General features: G+C 40.6%; 1 protein-coding gene across 1 annotated transcript in view; it reads left to right on the forward strand.

Annotated features, from left to right (window-relative positions):
* Positions 1–27130, forward strand: part of dab1a (DAB adaptor protein 1a) — a 297375-nt gene that overhangs the window by 238444 nt on the left and 31801 nt on the right. Inside the window, 3 exon segments of the mRNA XM_042484070.2 lie at positions 12830–12969; positions 18187–18285; positions 26339–26470. Coding sequence (XP_042340004.2) covers positions 12830–12969; positions 18187–18285; positions 26339–26470 — 371 coding nt within the window.

The raw sequence follows: 27130 nt of genomic DNA on the forward strand, positions 1-27130 counted from the left end.
TTTAGTGTTTGAACAGACTAAATTGTGTGCGCGTGTGTGTGTGTGTGTTCAGGTGAGGGACTAACTCAAGAATGACGAGGACAAAGTGTGAGTTGCTTTTTCTACTTTCTTTGAAGAACTACTTGTTCTTATGCGGCACGATTTGAACATCTATGCAGAGGTGGATTGAGTGCGCGCGTGTGTGTGTGTATGTGTGTGTGAGAGAGATTGTGGCGGCTCAGGGGCGACCAGCAGTGCAGTCCACGGGGGGAAACCGCTTCAGCGTTGCATGACAGGATGCTAGCGGCTTGTTTACACAGCCCACTCTCTGATACCCTGTCAGAGCCCAGAACACACACAGCTGCACCCACAAACAAAAACGCCATACACACACACACACACACACACACACATATGTATGCACACACACACAGTCACATGCGCACGCGCAGGCCATGTTTCCCTTCGTTAGTGAGACCAATTACCTTGTAATTAAAGCCGGGGCGAGAAACGAGCTTTAGCACCAAGAGTTCTGCATAGACAGAGGGATGCTGGGTGAAAGAGAAAGGGGAGAGTGAGTGAGTTCACAGGATTGAGAGCGACCTCATGCTAGCAGAGCTATTGTTGGTGTCTTATTAAATGTGGAGAACACAGAAAAGGCCAACATGGAGTGAAAGGCTGGAGGAGATGATTAAATCACATGTTTTCACCCGAGAACATGCTGTTTTCTGTTGTACGTTTGTATGAGATTCATTTCCTCAGCTGAAAAAGGACTCGCGGATGTTGATAGTCATAAAGTCTTAGTCAACACGATGTTTTTCATACAGCAAATTTAGTGTCATTTTGCTAACATCAGCTGACTGCCTTATCCAGATCTACACAGTACATCTTGTTATGGTGAAAATAATAAACACGACGATGAAAACAAAGTTGCCACTGAATGCAGCCGTGCTGAAGCACACAGAGCAGGGAGCAGTGCTGTCTTAAAAAGCTTCAAGCATTTCCCCGAAAATTCGACTTTGCCGCATACAAGTAAGAGAGCAATGAAAATTAACTCTTGCCATGATAGTTGTGCGCACACTTGTAAAATTCTCACTGGGTTTGTTGCTGGATACAGCGATCAATGCAAAGAAAAATAACAAGCAGAGGACTCGGGGCCGTAGCGAGTGTGTGCATATCTGAGACAACAGCTCAATTACAGCTCAATACAGGAAAATATGTGTGGTAGAGCTTAGAGATATTATTAAAGTTATATCTCAGTATTTTTAAGCTTTAGTAGAGAGTAATAGGCCAATCATTATAGTGAGCCAGCATATCGTGAATACAAAATATCCTATTTTTATATATATATATATATATATATATATATATATATATATATACACACAGCACTGCACCAAACCAGAAAGTTCTTTTACCTGACGTAATTAAAAACATGATGGAGGACATCTATTAAATTGTGTTGTTCCTTGAATGTGTTGTTATTCTCCGTTGCAGAATCTTGCAGACAATTTAGGAAATATGACGACTAATTTGATCCGTAGTCTGACAGTTCCAGTCAGTGAGTTCATTCACATAACTGCGGTGTAAGATCCAAGAATGTCAACGTATTTTCTCTAACAATTTAAGTTCTACATCTAGGAAGAAAAAAACAGGCTCCTGCTCATTATGTTTATTGGATGCTTGCTATGAATTCCTGTCAGCAAGATTTCCTTTAGCTTTGAGGATTAATAAGCTGTACATTGTAAATACAACGGTGTTTTTTTTCTTCACTCTACATCTTTGAAGCTGTTGAAACAACAGTTCTCACTTTACCCAGTTTAACTATAACATGAAACTAACGACCATGTTACCGACTGTAGCTAAATGCCAGAGGAAAAAATACTGCAGATCAGAAGCTAACAATAGCCATCCATTTGCACTAAACAATGTGACCAGAAGTGTAATGCGTTACAGAGGAAGAGTGGTAGAAATATGGCAGATAAGTGGGATGTCGCATTACAAAATGACACCAAGTCCTATAGAGGTGAGTGAATAAGATAACCAGGAACACAGAATGAATTTAAAGGGACAGTTCACCCATGAATCAAAAATATATATTTTTTCTCTTATCTGTAGTGCTATTTGTCAGTCTAGATTGTTTTGGTGTGAGCTGACAAGTGTTGGAGATATCGGCCGTAGAGGTGTCAGCCTTCTCACCAGTAAGATGGAAGTAGACGGTGCTACATTTAAAAAAAAAAAACAAAACAAAAAAACCCAGAGACATTGCTGTTGAGTTTTTCAAATGTATTTTTATTTGAGAGAAGGCAGACATCTCTACAACCAATATCTCCAACACCCGGCGACTCTCACCAACACACTCTAATAGAACTATTCAGTAAGATAAAAGGATATTGTAGAATATTGTTTTGCATTTTTAAGATAAGAGTAAAATTGCTATGTTTGCCATTGGCAGCTGTAGCTCATGAGGGAGGTAGCGCAGGTCGTCCTCTGGATGAAAAACTAGCTGTTTGATCCCCAGCTCCTCCAGTTCAGATGTCAAAGTACCCTTGGGTAAGATACTGAACCCCAAACTGCTCCTGATGGTTGCTCCACTGGTGTGTGAGTAAATGGTTCCTAAGAAGCAGTTAGCACCTATAGTAGCCTCGGCCAGCAGTCAGTGAAGGGTTGAGTGTGACTGTTAATGTTTAAAGCTAGAAAGAGGCTTTACAAGTGAAGTCTGTTTACCATTTATTTATTCTGTTGACCTACAACACTTTACTTTTCACATAAAGTCTTTTAAATTACATAAAAAGTGCCCGTGCTGTCAAATGCTATAGAAAAATGTTTTTAAAAACAGTTTTTGAGGTTTGTCTGTTTCCCAACTTCCACCATACAGAAGTCAAAAGTTTTCTCTGCCTGCCTTTCAAGAGTGACCTTGACGTAGGGTGTGAGTGTGTGTGTATGTTGGGGGGGGGCGTTACAGGATGCTAATGGGCAGTGTGTTGCATTTGTCCCTGACGTATTTCTCAGTTCTAATGTTTTTCTGCCGCTGAGGATAGCTGTGGATGCCTGGGGACACACATGCATGCACACACACTTTCATCACTTTAATGCACAGACAGCTCAGATCTCTGGCTGTGCCGCTGTCATCCAGGTCAGAGCAGCGGGGGGCAGGTGGGGAGATGGAGCTGGTGAAAAGAGGGAAGGAAATAAAGATAGAGAGAAAAAGAATGTTAGGATGAGAATATAAAAAGTACACCACTAGAGCTATTTTGGATCGCCCAGAAGTCTTACTTTACTTGGTTTAACTCTAAAGCCTGCTTTTATGATGAATTACTTGAAGCATCTTCATTTGGTAAACACAACAGCCGTTATATTGCAAATAAGACAGAAAAAAATGCACCTCAGCAAATGCACAGCACTCATTTATTTGATGAGTGGCAACATTACTTTATAATCTCATTTTACACCCGGCGTTTCACTTCAGCAACTACAGCAGTGTTTTTTTGTACCGCGCGCATATGCGTATACTCAGTCGAGTGTGAGCTTTTGTGTGCCAAATCAATCGGCCAGAATTAAGCACTAGCAGAAGGGGAAACTTGTTGTTTTCTTGGCACATGCTGTTTGTGGGTTTAAAGGAGTCTGTGTGAGAGTGGGTATGAGTGAGTGCTTCATCTGAACAACCCTCTGATAGGTAAAGAAAGCACAAAAAGCCAACATGCACTCTCTCACACACATTCGACGGCGGGGTTTAGAAGCAGGATTAATTGGAGAGTAACTGCCGGGTTCCCTCATGTGCTGTTGAGTGTTTGTTGGGAACCATCCCAGCTGTAGTTAAGAGCCTCTGGGTGCTTCTTCATCTGAAGCACAGTGAAACGAGCTACTCACTTTACTCTTCGCTGCAAACAATACAGGGCTGCTGAAAATAAGCAGCAGCATCAGCTTTTGTGCTGCAAAACATCACACCTGAGCAAGATCAGATCAGCCACAGAAATAAGGAACACAGGGTTCCCATGGTCATAGAAAGCCTGGAAAAGTCATATAATTTCACAGTTGCATGAAAAAGTCATGGACTTGGTTAAAAATTATTGAAAGTTTTGAAAAAGTCATTAAACCTTGTCCTTTGTAATGAAATTAATTGTTACATAATCTTCCGGGGACAACCACGAAATGTAACAAAGGTTAATTTATATTACTCTAATTTAGCTGTTAACACTACGCAGCTCTAATCCATATCGACTAAAGCCACACAATATTATTACACTATTACGCATTGCAAAAAGTCGCACTACAAGACGTGCTATATTAAGTTAGCAAATTAACTAGAACAAGTTATTTGTTGCTTTATTTCAAAGGAAAACTTGCACAGTTCTCATTTCCATAACTATCTCTGGCCAAGCCTTCCCCTTTATGACAGTTTACATGTGCATGTGACAGTGTGGTGTTATGGGAAGTAAGATTCCCTTGCCTTTGTGTAGAAAAGTACGATGACAGGTATGGTATTGCAAGTGCAATATACACACTGTAAAGTGAATGCTTTTGCGAAATAGACATTTTATCATGGGCCCTTAAAAAATCATGGACATGTTTTGAGATTTTGTCCAAGAAAATGTGTGAAAACCCTGGAAACAGGAAGGTGCCAATAACTTGTGACAATAACTTGTCACAAATCAGAAAACATCCACCTTTCTTAACATGGAGAGCTGCTACATCACTCACTCATACTCAGTGGCCTTAAACTAACGGCCTCAGTCTCTGTTTTCTAATGAAATTAATGGACCAGACTGTTCTGCGTTATTGGCCTTACACTTAAAACCCTTTGCACTTGGCTTCTATCTTCAGCCTGGATGATCAGCATTCATTTAAATAGAGAAAAACTGCACCATAAGCCTGAATATCTCTGCAGGTCATCTGAAGTGTGTTTGGACACATTAGCGTCTAAAAGCTGGAGCTGTATGTGTGAATGGATCATGTAGCAATCAAATGAGATGGCAACAAGTCAGCTTTTCTTGTGAATAATCCTTAAAAAGTGACTGGTTTTCAACAAGACTGAATGTGATTAGTTTGAAGGGACATTCCAGTTTAATACAAGAAGTTTGATTGCATGAGAAAGACGACCAGTCAATCAGATTGTAAAACCAAGGTGAATAGTACAATTATAATGAAAGTTCTGACTCAAACTGGTGAAAACATACATTACAATTTAAGGACCAACTTCATGGTTTAACACTGTAGTAAAAGAGCTTTTTCTTTTTCTTTTTTTAATTTTATTTTTATCAGGGAGATCATACATAGCTCATGTTTCAAAAACACTGGTATACATCATCACTAAAAGAGCTTTTTTATTGGCATTTTTGGCCGTGCTCAACCAAATAATGCTGCGTTGATTTGTGTTTTATCACCAGTTTAAATGTGCCAAAATTGCACCAAAGATGGACTATCTCCAAAGTTGGGTCAAAACGCACGTGGCCACCTCCAAGCGGTTTGTGTCAGATGGGCTTCATCATGATTATTCAGCATCAATACTCAGTGAAAAGTTGTTAATTCATTCTGTTATCCCCTCTTAATTGTCCATGCAATAAGCGGTAGATGTTAAGCAAATTTGTAACAACAGCCTGATGATGATAAGAACACACAGAAAACTAAACGTGCACCTGGAACAGAAAACAGTTCTTAAGTAGGGGATGGTGCCTCACGAAATCATTCAGTATTTTAAGGAACCAGTTAAGAACCATTATTTTTCATTGTAACTGGCAACGAACATCCATTGCACAGTACAGTAGTATCAGTGCAAAATGGGGCGCTGCTCTCAAACATCATCGACTCTACTCAAGACTAGCGCATCATGAGTCAAAGACCCACCTTCAAGCAGGAAGTCCTATTGTAATGGAGATGCAAATTCTTGCCAGAATGGGCTGATGTGCTGAGTCAAACTGAGCCAAGCCAAGCCAGCGCATGTGTAAGGAAAAGGGCTATCACAGTAGTTGTGCATGCAGCACTTCTGCTTCACACTGAGGATTTATCACCAGTATTTACCATAGACTGTGAAAAAGAAGTGGACCATGATGTCCCCAATTGGTTTTTGGATTTCCTTTCTGCACTCTGAATGAGTGAGGGGTGGATCTGACTGAGAACCTGACTTGTCCATCATAAGGTAGCCAAGCCCTAAAGCATACCCTACTTTATCGTCTATTTCACTCAAAATGGGACCATAATTTACAAACTGAACATTATGCTGTATTGAAGAAGACTTGAAACTATCGCCTGAGACCATAAACTCTACAACAAAATGTTCACTGAGATAATAAATCAAATTAGAAGTGTGCTCATTTTCTCGTAGACTTGCTTACAAATCGTATTAGTTCTGCAACCAGTGGTATCGCTCCCTGCTGGCTATCAGAAAGAACGCAGGTTTAAGGCACCTCTGTATTGACTTCACAAACCCCCATGAGTAATGTCGGGCTTTAGATATAGTGTTGATATAATTTGTCGAAACTCTTGACTTATTTGCAGCCTTTCATTCTAGCAGTATTGCCAGGTTTTCAGTACCTCAGAAAGGACTTTGGTGGGTGCAGTGTCTAGCAAATTTGCAGCAGCAGAGGAAATCTGATTCCAATATGCATGTAATCTAAATGTAACCCGACCAAAGGGGAAGAGTCATGCAGCAACAAAGAGGGGTTGAGACTTTTGTGGAGGAGATGAGGTTAAAAGGGGAACTAGTTGGATGAGGGTGATGGAGGGGCACACAGGAGGCAGATGGTTACAGTTGCCAGGGGCGATGCTACGGGCTTCCCTGAAGGGCTAGACGTACTGTACCAGCAGTCACCTGCCATCTATCACCTGTGGAAGTGTGTGTGTGTGTGTGTGTGTGTGTGTGTGTGTGTGTGTGTGTGTGTGTGTGTGTGTGTGTGTGTGTGTGTGTGTGTGTGTGTGTGTGTGTGTGTGTGTGTGTGTGTGAGAGAGAGAGAGAGAGTCAGGGGGGTTCTGCCTGTCATAACGCTCTAATCCTGAGTGACATTTATCCAATGGAGGCCTCGCTCATTCATCCATCCATCACGTTCTATTCCTCCTTTCCATCCTTTGCTGTGCGCTTTATGTCCTTCCCTCCCTCTCTGTTTGTTGCTTCAGACAGACAGTCAAACCAGCCCTGCATACCAATTACTCACACACACACAAACACACACACTCTATAAGGTATTAACTGCTTTACTTTAGCACAGAGAGCCAAACTCCAGACACTGTGGTGTTACGCTGTAGCTGTGTGTGCTGTGGTCTTACGTGCTCGGCAGTGCAGATGTGAGTAGAAGTTTGTGAATGAACGTAAAAGCGAGAGAGTGTGTTTTCACCTGTGGAGCTTTTCTTTAATTAGGGTTGTCTCGTAGGTGTGCACATGTGCTTGGTTGGGTTTTTTGATCATCGAGGATGACGTTAAGCTTGCGTGTGTGTCTGTTTTGTGTGTTTGCATTTGTGTGTGTGTATGTGTGTGTGTGTGTGTGTGTCAGCCATGACAGATGAAACAGAAGATTCTTTCATTAGTTGTGTTTGAAGCTCAGCGGGGTCGCAGCAATGACAGACATTTATTTACAGCAGACTGAATGCTTCCCCTGCCGATGCACAGGGGTGCACACACACACACACACACACACGCACAGACTCACACACGCACAGACTCACACACGCATGCTCACATTCACAGGGAGGTCTTTTAAAGGAACATGCTCCCAAAAGGTAATAATACGAACCACTCAGCAGGAGAAGTAACCGTGGACCTGCTCTACCCTTTCTCTCTTTCTTCCCCTCTTGGCCTTTCTCGACTTCTCCCTCTCCCGGTGTTTCTCTCCCTCGGTGTGCTAAGTATAGCAGCAGTAATGGTGATGGATGCAGATGGAGGCAGCAGGTCTTAAATGTCAAACTCAAATGAAAACCGCTGTTCCAGTGAGACAAAAGCAGCTGGAAACATCCAGTGTTATTCAGCACACGTGTAATACTTACATACACGAACATAGAGCCCTGCAGACGATATAACAATAAAAAATTTGATCCCTAGATGAGTGCAGAAAAAAAAAATCCCTTCAAAAATTCAACTTATGTTTCTTATTTTTACAATAAAATGAGTTTAACTGTTTAAAATAAAAAAGTTTCTAATCCAAACATTCTGATCCGTCATTATGTGGGTAACAGTGCTGGGAAGGTTACTTTTTAAATGTAATAGGCTACAGATTACTAGTTACCTTGTTAAAAATGTATGAAGTAATGCAACTTTCAGTTGCTTCAAGTATTGTCACTGTTGCATTTGATTACTTTTCTACCAAATGTTTTAATATGTGCAATAAAGCTGAAAAAGTCAGATTGTGGTCACAATAACTTACCGATGGATGTTAGCTCAGATACGACATTTTGACACTGAGCATTTCTTTACACTATAAAGTAACGTTCAAGCCCGTTTCTGGTTTCAGAAGGAAGGTAGTATTGAATTTTCAGCACTAGGGGCGTTCTCGTCCAACAACATGGCCACAAGCCTTTGGCGTGGTTGGTAGCCTCATGTTGCTTGGAGCAATGCGCATCGATTCGATTTGCAAGTTCAAATAGTAACCAGTCAAAAATCTGGTGCATATTGCAACATAAATGGAGGTAGAGACAGCACTTTGTAAGTCACTCTCCCCTTGACGGTGTGGCAAATTTGTTGCAACAGCTTTGCTGACCCTTGTTGTCCGGGAATATACCAAAAGTAGGCATTCCTGCACGGCGAAAAGATGCAGAGCACCAGAATAAATGTTATAGTCTACATATTATGCTTTTTGCAGACAATTAATTGGATGTAACCCCTTTCTAATTACCACCATTTTGATTAATACCTGTAATCTAATGACATATTTTTTCTCAGTGAATGTAATAGTGTAAAAGTAGATGTTCATGCTATTCTGGTGATCAGCACTTTGTCTCGAACAAACAGCAGTGCGCTAACAAAGGCACGAAAGAAAAAGATGCAAGTGAGCATAAATGTAAACAATGCACGAACTAAAATATTAAAAAAATCAACTTTGCAAATGTTTCATGAGGAAGAAATGCACTCAACTCAACACATTTGTTAGACCTCAAGGATACACTCAATGCAAGTGTTTTTTTTTTTACAAGAGAACTATCTACCTTTGATGCTTGTTGGTGGCTAAACAAAAGTGCATCTTCTTGAATATTAAATTAAAGTTTCCTGGTATGTTTTCACAGCCAGTCAAAGAGATTTAAAGCTTTTGTTTTTCCTGACAGACAGCTTATGTTTGGATGCGACTGATATACTGTAATTTACAGTATGAGTGTGTTTTTTTGCACACAGCAGTAGTAGTGGCATGTTTCATGTTCCTTTCTCAGGGGAAAGAGATGGCGGGTCATCGTAGCCGCTGAATGAACACGCTTGTTTGTGTTCGTTCTCGCCTGTACGCACATTTCACGGGACTGTTTCAAGTTTAATGAAGGCAATATTTAAATGTCTTCCGACGTCTCTGCGTCGAACAGAAACAATCCTCGGGTGGTTTAATCACTTACTCTCATCTCAGCCCAACTGAGACGTGACACAATAGAGGGAGCGGTTCTCTCGTTCTCTCCCCAAAATAAGGACAGATGTTCTTCAGCTCTTTTGTCTCTGAAGACTTTGAGGCAGACAGTCATGATTTACTCTAAGTATGACTGACTGAGTGTGCGTCTGCTCAGTGACTCAGAGGAATGAGCTCATCCACAACATATTTGTGTGTGTGTGTGTGTGTGTAAAGGTGTTTTATCAATGGAGAAGAGAATGTAGGGTTTCTCTCTAGTATGCCCATTTTTCCTTCTCATGGGACAAGGATTTTTAGACAAATGAATTTTTACAAACATGATCTCCAGCAGCCTTGGACTTTTAAACCTGCTACATTAGGCCTTCACAGTGCCGAGTATAGACAGACCTCCACTACTCCCTCTGCACAAAAATAATGACAATAAAGATGGAGCACTTATACCCGTCTGACCTATTGCGAGCAGCGCCGCTGATTGCCAGCACACCAACTGTCACACACAGCTGTCAGTTGTGACCTCAAACCACCTTTTAAAAGCATCAAATGTATAATTAAAACCAAACATTTAAAAGAAAAAACAAAAAATGAACACTTGACTATAGAGCAGCATTATAAGAACTACCTGAACTGACAGAAACTGATGTCAAAAACACTTGAACTGGTCAGTCTTCATTTCAATGAATAATACATTTGGCTGTCAAATGATGAATTCTATAAACTGCAGTTAATCACAGTGTTTTTAATTAAATTATTTTGCATTTCAAAACAGTTATCACTTTTGTTTCAGTTTCATTTTTTCACACTTATTTCACTGCACTTTTTTCCTACATACATACATATCTTTATTATTGTTATTTTATTTTATTCTATTATATTTTATTCTATGTTAAGCGCCTTCCTTTGTATATATATTTGCATTATTTTGCCCTTTTTTTAAACAAAATTTCATTCAGTTGCTGCTCTCTTATTTGCTGCTGTTACAAAACAATTTCCCTCACGGGATTAATAAAGTATTTCTATTCTATTCTATTCTATTATGAAGTCCATATTGACAAGGTAAAGCAATTCTTACCAGATTGTCTTGATAGGAATCAAATAACAAAAGGAAATAAAGAAAATTGCATGGAACTAGCATAAAGTGGGCATGTCTGTAAGGGGAGACTCATTATTACCCACAGAACACATTTAAATTCAGATATGTTCAGAGATCAGAGGTCAGGGACCCCTGTGAAATGCTGTTTTTCCATCAGTCTAGCTTTAAAAGTTAGCCAGTTACGTCCTCTTAAAGTCAGTCTAGTCCGCCAAATAATGCGATAAAAAAAGAACGCGTTAATTACGGACCTTTATCGCATTGCAATTAACGTGTTAACGCTGACGGCCCTAATTATAATATAAATTCTATGAGCGACAGTTGATCTTACAATAAAATAGACTTAATGAAAACACAAATTTCATTCAAGAAGTGCTTGGTACGGCATATACATTGACAAAGACAACAACTTAAAGTAACAGCGCAGTATTTCAGCCTATAGTTTATTTCATACATCATACAGCTGTTTCTAACATAGGAATCTAAACAAGGTATACAAGGTCTTTATCTTGCAGTATCTTAACCTCCAGACTCCCTGGAGCCTCCTCACATCCCTCATGCAGACAGTGAAGGACTCTGAGGCCTCCCAGAGTACCTAAACCATGGCCATGGATGAGCCAGGTAAAAAGTCAGGTAAAGAGCCAAGGTTAAGTCAGTCAGTCAGGCGTGACTGATTTAACGTGGCCATCATAACAAGGCCTGTTTGCTATGATGAAGTTGTATTGTCTTATTTAGCCACTTATTAGCAACAACCTTTTTAAGGACACATAAAAGCTCCAAAGTTCATAAGTGGGGGGTATTTACTGATGTATTTTATATCGTAGAACAAAAAGTAAAAGTCTATAAGCTCCTGTTCACCACAGACCTTATTTCAGGCTTCTAACCAAAAACCCATTCAAAAAACCCATTGACTTTGAGACCAGGAAACTGGAGGTGCTAAAATGCTAACAGTTTTGCGTGTTTAAGGACTCATTCCCGGTGTCTTTATTAACACAGGGGCTAACACAGCACAAGAATCTTGTTATTTTTTGATAATGACGACCTTTATAGCCTTAAATGTCCTTAACTATTGTCAGAATCTAGAAATCCCACATAATTTAGACTTTTAATTCAGGTGATGAAGATGATGCGTTTAAAAATGGGCATGTTTGCGTGTGTCCATGTGTGGGCCAGCAGACAAAGCCAAGGAAAGTGGGAGATTAGTGTCGGACAAAGGTGATTCAACAGAGCCATATAACACGATGCTCGCGCCTGTGGTTAAAGGGCTCGTTTCTACGACACTGCAGTGCTTTGGGGACTCTGTGTGAATGAAGGGAGTGTGGAAGAACGAAGAGAGGAGGAGTGGGACCTCTCCATCACTCCGACTATGACCTTCCAAGAGTCACGCTGTTATAGAGTACAGAACTAATGCCTCAATATATTATCTGAATATGCTGCATTATCATTATGCCTCTCCCTCTCACCATCGCTCTGGCAGTCTTTCACTCACACACTCAGACGCAGAGAGACACACACACAGATGCAGGAGCGTTTCCCCCTATACAATATTTGATGATGAAATATTTGCGCACTGCAGGTCAGAGATAGAGAAACAGAATGGGAGAAAGATGGAGAGCGTGACACCGAGAGAAAGAGAGTTTAGCCTTTTGAGCGTCTGTTCTCGCCCACTCTTTCTCTGTCCTGCATTGTGTGTGAAGTGGTAGTTGTAGTCACTTCAGGAGATAACATACAGACTTCCTGGACAAGAGCAAGGTCAACACACCCGCGCCATCGCGACACTCTCTAATGCATGCGCACAATGCCGACAATCTGGCAACACAATAGAGGGTGAGGAGAGAGGGAGGACCGAGGGGAGACGGGGGAGATAAGAACAAAATGTCACACCATTATTTCGTAGGAGGAATAGCCGGAGAGGAGAGCAGTCACAGTTTTAACTCTAATCCCACTGAATTTTCATTGATTAACGTGTCTGAGCGTATTGACCGCTGCCATTCATATGATACCACAGTTCGATGCCCGCGAGCCCTCGATCCGACTTAGCAATGTAACAAGACGTTGCTATCATCAGTAGCTTTGACCTGTACTATGTTTGCTTGCTTTTTGTTGGATTACTGCTGAAGTCTTTTGTGGTCTCGGTGATTGATGATCTCGGGGTAATAGCACTGGTCTGAGGTAGATGGAGGTCCTTGACTGGAAGATGTACTGTAGAGCGTGTGTGTATGTGTGTCTGCAGGGCAGGATCGCAGCGAGGCGGCTCTCATCAGGCGTTTTAAGGGTGATGGCGTCCGCTACAAGGCCAAGCTCATCGGCCTGGACGAGGTCACTGCCGCCCGTGGAGACAAACTCTGCCAAGACTCGATGATGAAGCTCAAGGTAAGAAGAGTCTCTCTCTTCTTCTCTTTTCTCTCTGTTGATGTGTCCTAAATTAGGAATTTACTTGCTCTTTTAATGTGCAGTTTAACCCTTTGAAACCTGACCACATTGGTGTGATTTTTTTTAAAACATGGGAAAAGAGTAATAAGCAACTGAAGAAGAAATGACCCAAAAATTAGCAAAACATTTGTAAAAAAAATAAAAGATTGAACTTGACTTGAAAATATGCTAAAAAAAAACAAAACTTAAACCAAAAAAGGAGGAAAAAATTAACCCTTAACTTTTTTAAATGATTTCAAATATATAATAATAATACTAATAATTATCACAAGTATAGTGTTTTGACAATTATTCCTAGTTTCAGAAAGTAGTCATCTTCTAAATGTACTAATTTCCTTCAGTTTGCAGAATATTTCTTGCAAAGTTGCTTGTTGAGGCGTCCGAAGACATCAAAAGAAAAGTTTTATCGATCCAGATTTCAAAGGGTTAAAGACAGGGTTCCCACGGTCATGAAATACCTGGAAAATACTATAGTATGCCATTATTGCCCACAGTCATTAAATACCTGGAAAAGTCATGGAATTAGTCAAATCTTTGAAAGTGTTGGAAAAGTTGTGGACTTTTCTTGTGTATAATGACATTTTGACAATATTTTGGGGGGATAACCCCCCTGTGACGTAACATGACAGCACATTTATTTTCTGTAGCTGTGAATGTAAAGTAGCTCTAACATAGGACGACGTGTGACAATATTTGTTTACCGTCACATACGTTTGGTCATTTCCCCTGGACTCGTCTCTCCCATCCTGTAGGACACTTTGCTAAATTTTGTTAAAAAGGTTTTGACTCAGTTTGAATCTGATATGTTGGCAGGCTAGTGGGGCAAGAAAAAAAGTGTTTTTTAATGGTTTCTTGAAAAGTCATGAAAAAGTTTGGAAATTTTGTCCGTGGGGACCCTGCCAGTACATCCTGAACAGTGATGTGCAAGTTACTGATATTTAGTAATTAGTTACAGTTACTAATTACCTCTCTCAAAAATAATTGAATTACTTCACAGATTACTGCATATAAATGTAATTAGATACTAGGGAAAGTAACTTTTACCTTATCTGCTTCAGTTTTCTTATCAAGGCACACTTTATTATTTCAGTGTTGCTGTGGCTCAGTGTGGGACAAGTCAACTGTCAAATTTTATCTGATCACCCATTATTACTATGATGAAAAGTAAATAGTGGAGCAATAAAACGCAAAAGATGTGTTTTGATTGTCCTATTTATTGTGGCCTTGACAGGTCTTCAAATCAAGCAAAACAATTCAGTTTTTAGTCTTTTGGCAGAATAAAGTAAAATTGCAACTGTTCCTCAGACATTCGACAGTGATTTCTCATCACAATAGGCCTAATGAAATAAGACGAAAATGAAACAGACTGAGAGTTATCCTTTGTAAAATTTAAGTTATTGATAAGTTATAGGAACATTTACAGTTACAGTTACTCCCAACACTTGATCTTCACAGTAGTACATGAGACTGATTATCTGTGAAAAAGGAAATGTGTTCCTCTGCTGCCTCATAGTTATTCTAATGTTATTTGGAGGAATTCACTGCACATGAACGAAAACATCCAATTCTACCGCCCACCGGCTGGCACAAACTTTCTCATTTTTCAGCTAAACAGTCGGCAAGGCAGCTTTATTTGTGTAGCACATTTTATATAATATTGCAATTCAAAGTACTACAGAGCAATAACATGTAAATGTATTAAAGGATAGAGACTTACAATAAAAGAGTAAAGAGAAAAGATGTAAAAGGTCAAATTAATTACTAAATGATTTCCATATTTTTAAAAAAATCACCATTAGAAATAGAAAAAGTGCGACAAGAGGTCAAATTTGTTTCTGACAGCATTTGAGGCAAAAATCGGCAATGCAGAATATTCATACTTGATCAGAGCTGCCTGACGACAGAATCCCCTCAGTTGTTTGCACAAGGCATTTTATTGTGTAATATATTTAGGACTGTGTTGTTGACTATGCAGGAGCTTGCACAGCATCATAAATGAGTGGGACATGTGCTTATAATTGTGGAAATACAGACTGACGGAACAACACAGGGCCAGTGTGAACACCACAAGCGTGCAAGACAGCAGTTTGGCGAGGTTGCATGCATGCTTATGCATGTTGTATGTTCCAGGCGTGAGAGGAGCATGATTTTTTCTCAAAAACTATCTTACTTGTGAGTGTGGATGTAGTGAGTTTCAGCAAATTTGATCATTTTTGTAGTTACAAACAACTTCAAAGCCTTAGATGCATCTTTGCATGTAAGTGGCAAGAAATGACATAATTCAACATGATTGCCCCACGACCACATTAAATACCATGACCCACAAAAAAACCCCACTGAACATCAATAGCCAACACAGTTGTCAGTCCATAAATAGTTCTTCAACTTCATGCATATTCTAAAGTTCAACTTCTAAATATGCATGTTTGTAACATCACAGCATAACCGCGCCTGAGTGTGTGTGTGTACATGCCAGCGTGAAGAGTTTGTTGCCTTTTCTTTCTATGCACGCTGCCAGAGGAGAGGGGTTGGAAGAAGATGAGGCAAAAATGAGGACATTATAATTTATGGGCGCGGCAATGATCAGTGCAGGGGAAGTGAGGAGGTTAGCCATATGGATGAGAAGAGAATCGGGGTGAATGTCTCATTTGCAAGGACAGGAACAATTAGAGAGAGAGGTAGACAGATGGGGCAGTTAGCAGAGGAGAGAAGGCATATAGGAGGGGGATCATTTGGATGATAGGTGAGGGAGAGATGAGAGAGGATAAGGATGAGGAGAAATAAGGCATTTATTTTTTCAATTATAACTAAAGTCCTAGAAAACAAGCTGGTTTAATGAAGTGTTTCACTGTGGCTTGCATATGGAAAACGCATTTCCTTTGTCACACTAGGACAGCCCAAACTTTGTACAGATTTTGATTCCTTTTCCACAAACACGAGAGTGTGTGTGTGTGTCTGTCTGGAGCGCCTTATTCATTATTAATTGTCCTTTAACGCATGGGATCCACATACCCCAGGAGATATTTGAATTGAGAAAATTACATTTACGTTTTGTTTATGTGTAGTGAAAACTCTATCCAGCCGGGGCATGCAGGGGTGAGGAGAGGATAGACAGCTCATTGATCAAACAGCTTCCCTCCTCCTCATTTATTCAGACAGGAAATCCATCAACTCTTTTTCTCTGATCTCCCCACCTCCTCTTTCATACCGCTCCTCCCTCTCCTCGCCCCGACTCGCTCAATTCTCTGATCTCGCTCCTCTCCTTTCTTCTCCTTTTGTGACTCACCTATGCAAATGGAAGTGGGGTGAACGTAAAGGGGAGTTTCACCCTTAGATACACTTACAGAGTTATAAATCAGTTATGTTGTCGTGAATCGGTGCAATTTCACTTTTTTTGCTGTACCTGCCTTGTCTGCTTCCTTCAGATATTATTGATTGCTTACATTTCCCACAATGCCTCTCAACAGCCTAAGATGTGACATTACAGATATACTAAGCAGGATTTTCCCTTAAAAAAAACAATGTATAGACTCACACAGAAGTAATCTCTCTCAATCATCACTTATGGCCCACTAGAAGGGTGAGGTGGTGTATTTTTCTCCAGAGATTCTGCCCTCTGTCTGTATTTTCTTATTTTCATCTTGTTTTTATGCCTCTGCGTCGGTGATATCCGTTGACGGAGGCATTATGTTTGTGGGTTTTTTGGGTTGCCCCTAAGTCCATTCGTTGGTTCATCCCATTAGCAATGTCTTAAGAACGCCTTAAGGGAATTTCTTCAAATTTGACACAAAAGTCCACTTGGATTCAACGATGAACTGATTCGTTTTGGTTGGTCGTAGGTCAAAGGTCAAGGTGACTATGACTATCACTCTCGTGAATGCTATATCTCGAGAACACCTTGAGGGAGTTTTCTGAAATTTGGCACAACTTGGACTCAAAAATGAACTGATTAAGATTTGGTGGCTTAAGGTCGCAGGTACTGTTACTGTAACTTCATGAAACAGGTTTTTGGCATCACATAACAAATGATGAAGTGCTGACATTATATATCCAAAATGTCAAATGTCAACCTCACTGTGACATTACGTTCTGCAAAAACACTTTTCTTACCATTACTGGGACATTTATGGGCGTGTGCCCCCAGAGCGCTCAGGTGGGGTCGGGATTTTATAAAAAGGTAGCGACCAGGTGCTGTACTGTAAGCAGCAGGCATCTACACAAAAAACAAATACAGTGAGAAAAGATGCTGAATAAAAGTAAATCGGGTTGTCTTTTACTTTCCCTCGCTGGGGAGCGTGTTTACTGTTGCCAACAATCCTGCATAGTATAACTTCAAGATATTGCAATTTGCTTAGAGATGGGCAATATATTATTTAGATTTTATCAAGATTGTGACATGAAACACAATATTTTCTTAGATTTTGGATAATGTAATATAAGTTTTGTCTTTTCTTGGTTTTAAAGGCTGTAATTTTCTGAACTTTACAGACTTTTAAAACTGCTCTATAGTATGCCTTTAGTCGTTATATCCACATTACTGATAAACCTTCGTAAATGTTTTGTAAAAGCAAAAATAATCAGACGTACAAAACCGTTGCAATATTGATATGGAAGTCAAAAATTTAGCCCAGATTATTACCATTATGTGAACTGTTTTCTTGTTGTTTTTTTGTTTCTTTCTTTCCTTCAAAAAACACAGTATCACTGTTGTCTGTATGAGTAATTTTTCAACATGTACTTGAGAGAGTTAATTTATTTAATCAATTAATCAATTATTTTGATTTTATTTAATCTCTTTCCAAGTTGAATGTTAAAGACAGAAAAAATTATTTAAGTGTGCTGTATAATGCACACTAGTTTCTATTCCAATAAAAATTGTATTAAAAAAGAAAAAAAAAGGCCCAATCCTAATTTTTTATGGACTTTTGATTGTAGATCAAAAAAAAAAATCTTACCTCCTCTGTGATAAGTTTCTCTTTAAGACCATTAACTGATTGATTATGTAGTGATTCAAATATAATTAGAGAGATTTTGAGAGAGAAGGGGCCCACAGAGATGCTCTTTCTGGTCTTATCTTCCCAGGACACTTCTCATGTGTTTCTGACCTGCTTCTAACGTGGTTGTTTGCTCTGTGTTTGTGCATCTTTCTGTCCTCAGGGTATCGCTGCAGCGGCACGGTCTAAAGGAGAACACAAACAGAAGGTGTTTCTGACCGTTTCCTTTGGAGGGATCAAGATCTTTGATGAGAAGTCAGGGGTAAGCGTGTGTGTTTGTGTGTGTGTGTGTGTGTGCCTGTGCGCCTGTGTGCCTGCGTGCAGCGTTTCTGTGTGTGCGTGTTTCCTCTGTTAATGAGGCATCTCCATGAGAGGGAGGGGGACCCTGGGGAAATCAGGAGGCCCTAATTGAAACCCTGAGAACAAGGCCTCCGTAGATGAGAGAACATGGCTATCCCATTGTCTGCCTCTCTGAAAACAGCGACAACACTGGTTCTAGATTATGCTCCGGGATTAGGAATTTTCAGTTTTACATGGCTGCTTTTCTGCTTGACCGACTGGATCTATGCAGACTTTGTTGTCCTACTGATATAGTTCCTCTACCTCTTTTTTATGTCTCTACCTTTCTGTCAAGCAGTTATCAGCCATCTTTTTTTAATTTCTGTTTAGACTATAGAATCATGCAAATGACTTAAATGATCCTAAAAAAAAAGCAACATAGCTTGTCTTAATCTCATTGGGCGGGTTTCCATTAAAGATTTGCAATTTTTTCAAAATGTTGATAAAAAACAATTGCAAGATGACAGTGTTTCATTGACGCTAACATTCAAGCATGGCGATGGATATTCAAAACAAGCAGGTTTTCTTCTATTGCAGCCACCGTACTAGCTGTCATTATTTCCAATCACGATGACTTAGGCAGTTTATGCAAGTGATAATGGAAATGCAAACTCCGTACACGTGGGAGTGGTCACATACGAGGGATTTCTGAGAAGTGACAATTTCACAGAGAAATTGTGGATTCAAAACTTTCAGATGATCAGCTCAACTTTTGAAGAGTTAAGCGATGCAATAACACCTCTTGTAGCACCTGCTGCATCATGCCCGAGGGAGGAATCTCCTAATGACAAGTGCATAGCCATAGCATCATGTGATCAATAAAAGCAAAAAAAGTATTTCCATTGCAGTTTTGATAAATATGGCTTCTTTGAATCACCTGAAAAACCACCTCATGTGAGTGTAAAGACTTTTTTTTGGTAAATGGGAGTTATTTCAAAATTGACATTTTTACATTAGGCATATTTTATTTTCGCAGTTTCGATTTGTGCAGTTTGAGAGTTGATGGATACGTGCCTACTGATGTAGAGACATATCGACACCTCATAGATTTACAACAGCAGGACCAGTAATAGTTAGAGGACACTCTGTGGAGAGATAAATTTTGAATTCAGTTGTTAAATGCTTTTGCAGAGCACCTCTGCATGCAGCTCAAGGGAAAGTGACCCATAGAGCGTAGTAATTTCTCTCTCAAGGATCCTTCGACAGGTCCGATTCCCCAACTGGCCACACCTGTCATAGTATCCTTGAGCAGGAGATATAACGCCTACATTCCCCAGGATACTTAGCGCTGTGGCTGGAGGACGGCCTCACTGAAGGGGCCATTTCACTGCAAGTTGTTCCATTAAAAGAAAATTAAAGCTATAGTTTGTAGCTTTCATAAAATACTTTTTCATATTTTCTGAATCTGTCACTACATAGTCTACATAGTAGCACATGAGATGGATAATCTCTCAGTGCCCCTAATGGTATTTGCAAGAATCCACCAGACCAGAACGAAAACAAACAATCAGAGCCGACGAGTCTGGAATGCAGTTGTCAATCACTGCTCGTAAACTTTGGCCAAACTGTCAAACTAGGCAGCGCTGATTGAATATAAATCGAGATCCTATTACAGCATTGCCAGTTTCTCATCTCAAATGTTTTCAAAAACATATTGTATTGCACTGTTGAGCTGTAAAATGAGAAACTTTGCTCTGCAATGGTGGGCGTTGCTTGGTTTTGGCTTCGTTCAGCATGACGGCCAGGTCACAAACTGTTCTATTTTACATCCGAACAGTTACGGCTGGATATCATTTAAGAAACTGTGATACCAAAATAAATACTATACCCTTAAAGTGATACTGATACTATTAGAGCACTTCATTTGATACCTTTTCTTTTTCATATGAATGGAAGCATTTCAGTGCAAACAGTGTAACCACCGCCCCTCCCCATCCGAATGATTTTTTCACAAACATTTTTTGAAAGTCTTCAAATATTTCTGTAATCATGTTAAGAAAACAGAACTAGCAGATCCTTTTTGTGATGACCGTGTTACGTCAGAATAACTTGGTTTACTGAAATTGCAAACACTTAGAAATGACAAAGCAGTTTCACTTGCCATTTTTAAGTTGCAAAAACTTCACAAAAGTAATTAAATACAACCAAACTTTGAGTAAACTCCCCGACTAGATATAAAATAAACATAAATTAAGATGTATGGTTTGATTTACTTTCTTTTTTTAAGGCAAGCAATCAATCAACTTGTTAGATTTTACAGTGAGTGTCAGTGTGTGCATGTGTGTGTGTGTGTGTGCATGTGTGTGTGTGTGTGTGTGTGTGTGTGCGCGCCCAGCATTAATTCAAAAGCGCAGGGTATTAGACAGGCAGGACACAGTAACCAGTGGCCTCCCACATGGCAGCCATATTGCACACAGCCAAACTCATCTCTCACCAGTCCAATCCCTCTTTTTTATAACCCTCATTTCTCTTCGTCTCATTCCCCGTCCCGATGCTTTGAACCCTCTGCACCAAAAGATTGAGAGGGATACAGAGAAAGAACCAGAGATGGATAGAGAGGTAGAGAGTCAACGGGGAGACGGTGTAGAAGAGAAGAAACAAGAAACGGATGAGAGGAAACGAGGATGTAGGAAAGACGGATAGAGGGAGGATGGGAGGGAGGGACAAAGACAGACTGAGACAGAGTTAGAGGGATAGGTAGAGAATCAGCGAGCATATGTCAAAGTAAAGCTCTCTACAGGGAGACCTTGTCCTCTGTCTCCGCACATTAATATTAACTATAGAGATATGCTGTCCTTACTATCAGTCCTTCAACCACTTCTAATAGCGAAGGAAGGAAGGGGGGAGACGGAGAAAGAGAGAGAGTGACTCTGCTGAGGTTCAGGGATCTTGACAGTCTCGTTCCCCTCCTGTGCATCAGTCAGCCAGATGGGCGGATGGATGTATGGGTGAACGAATGGATGGATGGCCTCTCCCTTGGAGGAGGGAAGGTCGTGCAGGATGGAGGGAGGTGGTGCTTGAGATGGCGGAGAAGAAGAGGGAAGACATTAATCTAGCAGAGGGCAGACCAGCATCTCCCTCTCTCTCTCTCTCTGTCAGCCTTTCCCCCATGACACACACACACACACACACACACGTGCGCACTACCCTCTCCAACCCTTTTTGTCAGTCTTGTCAGGGCCGCTGAACCACGTCAGGTCAAGAACTCACAAGAGTGGAGGGCTGAGCTCGCCGGCCTGCTGCTCCCTCGGAGAGTGAAATCAGAAAGATCAAATTAGTCCAGTTCAGACAGCAGAGAGGACCATGTAAAAGAAATTAAAAAGAACGCATGAAGGAAAGTTATGTAGAAAAGATCCCGGAGCAAAGTATTCGGAGACGGAGATGAGGCTGCAGCAAACAAGGCAGAGGTTATTTACTGGAGGACCCTTCCATGCATTCATTTTGGTCCACTCAGAAACCATCCCTCTTACAATATTGAAGGAATACTTCAATCACAAAATTTTCATTTGTATACAATTACTCATCCTGTGTTACATTGAATTTGTAAAGAAAACTTTTTTATTTTTGTTTGCAAGCCTCCGATGTACGAAAAATCTAAAAAAGGGAGAAAATTCTTCAAGAATTCAACTAGAGTCTTTCAACTATATCAGAAGGATTGCATCAACATCAGTTTTCAAACTCTCACACAACTTGTGCAAGTCTCATTTATCAAGTCTTATGCTCAGTGATTCACAGACACATGCATTTTTGCTAAAACCTTACTATTTCAAACACTAATGCATACAAGTGGCATGATCGTCCAGGCATGTTACTCTTCTGTGCTTAAGACTGTTAGTGCAGAAGTGTTTGATAGTACTTAAATGCATGCGTTTAAGTAGTGAGCATGTGACTCGTTAAACAAGACATGGATTGTACTGCATGAGTTGTGTAAGAGTTTGTAGACAAATGTTTTGACTGTTTTGATGTCAAGCACAGCCCGCTTTTACTCAAAGAATCTTACTTTTTGGATTCTCCGTTCACTGTATTGGTATACAAGAAAAGCTAAGTTTTCTCCACCAATTCAGTGTAACATGGGGTGAGTTATTGATGTACAAATGGTATTTTGGTGGGTGAAGTATTCCTTCGATGAGAACGAGGGGATGGAGGAATGAAAAGGTTTGAGGTCGGAGGGTGAGTTGACCTGAGGGTCGAGCTCGAGGGGATGAACTGTGGGTCAAATAGAAATGAATATATGCAGACTAGGAGGTGTCGTGTTGGAGAACCCAAGGGGTTAGACTCAAGGTGATGGTGAGTTTTCAAGGAAGCAGAAAAATGTTTTTTTAGAGGGGCACTTTTTTCCACTTGAGCCCCTCATTGTTTGTATTTTGGTTTAATTTCACTTTATCATCATGAAAATTTGTGAAATATGGCCTGGGTCCTGAGACATACACTATGTATCACATCAGACATTTCAAAATGTGGATGCAGTTCAACAAATTAAGCGTCCCCGTTTACATTCAGTATTCAACCCAAGTACACTTAGACTACTTAGATCCCATACTCTGATTTAAAAAGTGAGGAATTAAAGAGTTCTTCACAATGTTAAATCTTGTACTTTCGTAGGTTTTCGTATTAGGGGTGGACAGATTATTGCCCTGGGTGATTATTGGGGTTGAAATTTGGCATTTTGCCGATTATCTGTATCAGCGTTTTATTTTAACGATCACCAATCAGCATGGGATGAACTTCAACTCTGTAAAACCTCAGGGAGCTATTTTTGTTTATTCGTTCACTTGACTTTATAAAATCGGCCCTGAAAAAGTGATTTTGGTCGACCCCTATTTTGTATGTTTGTGTCTGATTTGGTTATCCAACATTTATAGCCTCAGTAAAGTCCAGCTTATATGCATGTGTGCTTGTGTCAGTGACCGACAGAGAGGGACTAATAAAGCCTCAACCCTAACTGGTAATCTCAGTCCTGTCCTACTGGACTGGACAGCCTCTGCCAGCCCTGTTATGATGGTCTCCCCTTCTAGAGGTTGATGTGAAGAGCACTGAGGAGAAAGCAAAAGACAGTATCCTTCTGCTGCTTCTCCTCCTCCCTCCCTGCTCCCAGCGTAACAGGGAATATCTTGGTTCAGTGGCCAGCAACTGCTGAAGGGCAGGCAGTCCAAAGTCCTCAGAGACACTGACACTGTGTGTGTGAGAGAGAGATTGTGAGAGAGGGCCTAATAGTGCATATCAACAGTGCTGGAGAGAAAAGAAGAGAGAGTACACAGTCGGTATCGACTTTTTGGATACACCCACCTGTTTTGTTTTGGTTTTTTGTGTTGTTTTTTGCATCCACTTCCCCAGAGAATGCATCTGTTTAAGCAACTTTGAGCGACATCTGATAGTTGATGCTGCCAGACATGTCGGCTCCAGCAGTGGCCACCCTCCTGGGATTTAATCTCACTGTTCTGTCCAAACTTTACCAAGACTGATACAACAGAAATATTTAGATTGTTTTTGCAGCAAAAACAGCAGTAAGTCACTGTCTTGTTGGCAACAAAAAAAGTAATATTATCAAGAGATCCAAGAAGAAAAATGACATTTGTCATGCCAATAACAACTCAGTACAACTTGTGTTTACAGTATGCAGGGTTTCTGTGAATCCTTAAAGAGTCTAAAAAGGCACTGAATTCAGTAATCTAAAAATATGGCCTTGAGTTGAATAAAATGACTTAAATCAACAGACCCACGTCTCCGTCACGCCTCCTCCCCCATCTCTGATACCAGCACCAGGGACAGCAGAAACCAATCTGTGAAAAACATTTGGCTGTGTACGCCTACCCAGAGGGTAGAGGTACTGTGGTGTCCAAACCCTGCAACAAAGCACCAGTCAGTTTGAGTTAAATAAGAAAGTAGTTTTCTCCAATTTTAATTATTGTAAAAATGTCATTCCAAGTGATGTTGAAAAATTCTTTCAATCTAAGTTAACTTAAACTGCTGAAACTCTTGTGTAGAGTGGAGAGAAAACCACCGCAAAAGTTTGAGTTTCGGTTAATTAAGAACAAGGTCGTTTTACTTTCTATCTCATGGTCACCAAAACTGCACAGGAGTGTTGCTTGAGTGCTGCTTTGGAAGTCTATCATTGCAAAAAATTCAAAGTTACATAAAAAAAAAAAAAAAAAAAGATTTTAAGATTTGATTTGCAATATGTGTGTGCATGCCATACCAAAACTAAAACTAAAGGTCCAAAGTTTAATTAGGAAAATTCCAAAAGCAAAAGCCCAGTTTGTATTCTTCTTTTTTTCAACTTTAAGTAGTACATTTTCTGCCAATTCAAAAATCAAAGTGAAAGTCCATTCCACATTCAGTTTCATCATTAATGTCATAGTAAGCCTTCAGAGTACACTGAAAATTATTTTTTCTGAGAAATGTTATATTTTGGCAGTAATCATGTTTTTTTTTCAATAATAGAAGTAAAACTGAGTTGTTTGCTGTCGAGTAGAGGCCAGGGTAAACGACTGGCACGAACAGCCAGCAGCTCCACAACTCCTCCACACAGCACATGAAAGACCAGATGCATCGCTTCATGGTCGCAGTCTGCCAAGATCCCCGTGGAACGTTTTCAGCATTTTGTTAAATCTGTACATCAAAACATTGGATAGTACAGGCCACACCTGACAAACTAGGTACTGCCTGTGAGTATATGTAAATTGTTTCAGTTCTCCAAAATGCGCTCCTTACCAACACAGAGTAGAGTGATTGAATGAATGAAGTCGTCTCATTCGGTGTTCGCTTTGAATCAGAGGCCGTCTTTGTCACCTCACCTCCCACCCAGAGATAATTCAATAACCTCTGTAAATGAGCTCTGTGTGTGTGCGTGTGTGTGTGTGCGCAAGCATGCACTGCCTTAGATGCAATTTTCATGTCAATCAGAGGTGATAATAATAATCATTACTCTAATTATTAAATTTAGAAGACATGACTCATACAGTGATTATCTATTTCTGCAAGGGCTCTCAGTGTGTGTGTGTGTGTGTGTGTGTGTGTGTGTGTGTGTGTGTGTGTGTGTGTGTGTGTGCACGTGCGTGCGTGCGTGTGCGTGAGGGTGTGTGTGGCACCACTGCCTCCGTGTTAAATTGGTGTCACTCTATTCTGCCATGTCTTAGCTCTGGAATAGCTTCAAAGAGAGCAGATGTGTGTGTTTAGCCTCTGATGTATAGAGCTGCAACCCCTAGCATGCACTCAAGGGCTACTGGGTCATTATGTTGACTGTGTGTCTCTGCTCCCAGCATGCAGCTGGCGTCCACAATAACAACAAAGCAGACATTTAGTGCGACTTAACAGAGGGCTATTGCATATTAAGTTGTGAATTGAGTCCGTGTGTGTTTGTTTGTGTGTGTTGTGTGCGAGGGCACAGATGAAGTGATCAAGTCGACAGCTTGCCGAGCTGTGATTGTCACTGATCCCCCCTCTGTCCTCGGGAAAAAACAGTGCCATCTGCCACGGGCAATGCCAGCTTGGCACTCCCCACCCAGGCTAAACTAGAGAGGGCACAGGAGCTAGGAGCAGTTTAATACAGGGTACAAGGTCTCCGTGTGAGAGTGTTTGTTTCTGTGTGTTCACTTGGGGGAGATTTTATCACACAGGCTTTTGGAAAAGCGTGGAGGAATTTGGTGAATTCTTCCGTTGCATTTTGTGTCTGTGAGTGAATAAGTGCATTTATGTCCTTAACTTTTATAAAATCAGTTTGTTCACTTCAAAGTTAATTCAATCACATTAATATGTGTCTCTCATTCATAAAATGTTTGTCCAGACCTTTGAATGTTGCATAAAACCAATGGCTGACGTCATGTTGGCTTCGTCCATTATTTTTATACAGTCTCAACACATTGAGAAGAAAGTTGTAGTCATATATTCTAGAACAAATAAGAAATAATGTTGTAATCTTTAGTTTCTTGGCTGTTTCTGCATGATTTATTTACTAAACATCCTTTTTTTGCCTTCAGGTCCTCCAACACCATCATGCGGTTCATGAGATCTCCTACATCGCCAAGGACATCACGGACCACCGAGCCTTTGGCTACGTCTGCGGGAAGGAAGGGAACCACCGCTTCGTGGCTATCAAGACTGCACAGTCGGTAAGTGTCAGTGTGTACGCAAGTGTGTGTACATGTGAGTGTTTAGCAAGTGTGTGTTCACATTTCACCATGTTCCCAGTGTGGGTAGGTTAATGTATGATTCACTGGGGTCTTTTTTCAATAGCACGAACCTCTTGACATTTAGATAAGGACCCTTGAACACCAGCTCATGTCCCCTTTGTGCTGTTCATCAAACATACTGTTTCCTCTGTAGCACTCTACAGCAGGTTCGGTGTGTGTATCTGTGTGTGTGTGTGAAAGGTTTCACGTCCAGCCCTGCAGCAACATACTCTATATGATATTGAGTACCCCTCTTGGACCTGTTATGATTGTTGTTGCTGTTGTTGTGTCTATGTGCCTGGCTTGTTTAGTCTGGATCCAGCTGGCTCGCTCTGTAGCCATATTGATTTCCCATAGTGAGTCGATGAGGGTTTGAGTGTGTGTCACCGGCTTTAATGGCATATCCATCCTCCCAGGGCCATGAACCGTGGCTCTTTGACTTAGACAGATACACACTGCCACACACACACACACACACACACACACACACACACATACGCACACCAGGCTGTACTCAACATTTACACCAACCTGACTTGCACTAAAAAAATGTTGCTAACCAAATGCTACTCTGCCCAACAGCTTAACTCTCATCAGTCA

This window comes from Plectropomus leopardus, chromosome 5 (genome assembly GCF_026936395.1).
Source record: "Plectropomus leopardus strain MGB_pleo_1.0 chromosome 5, ASM2693639v1, whole genome shotgun sequence".
NCBI lineage: Eukaryota > Metazoa > Chordata > Actinopteri > Perciformes > Serranidae > Plectropomus > Plectropomus leopardus.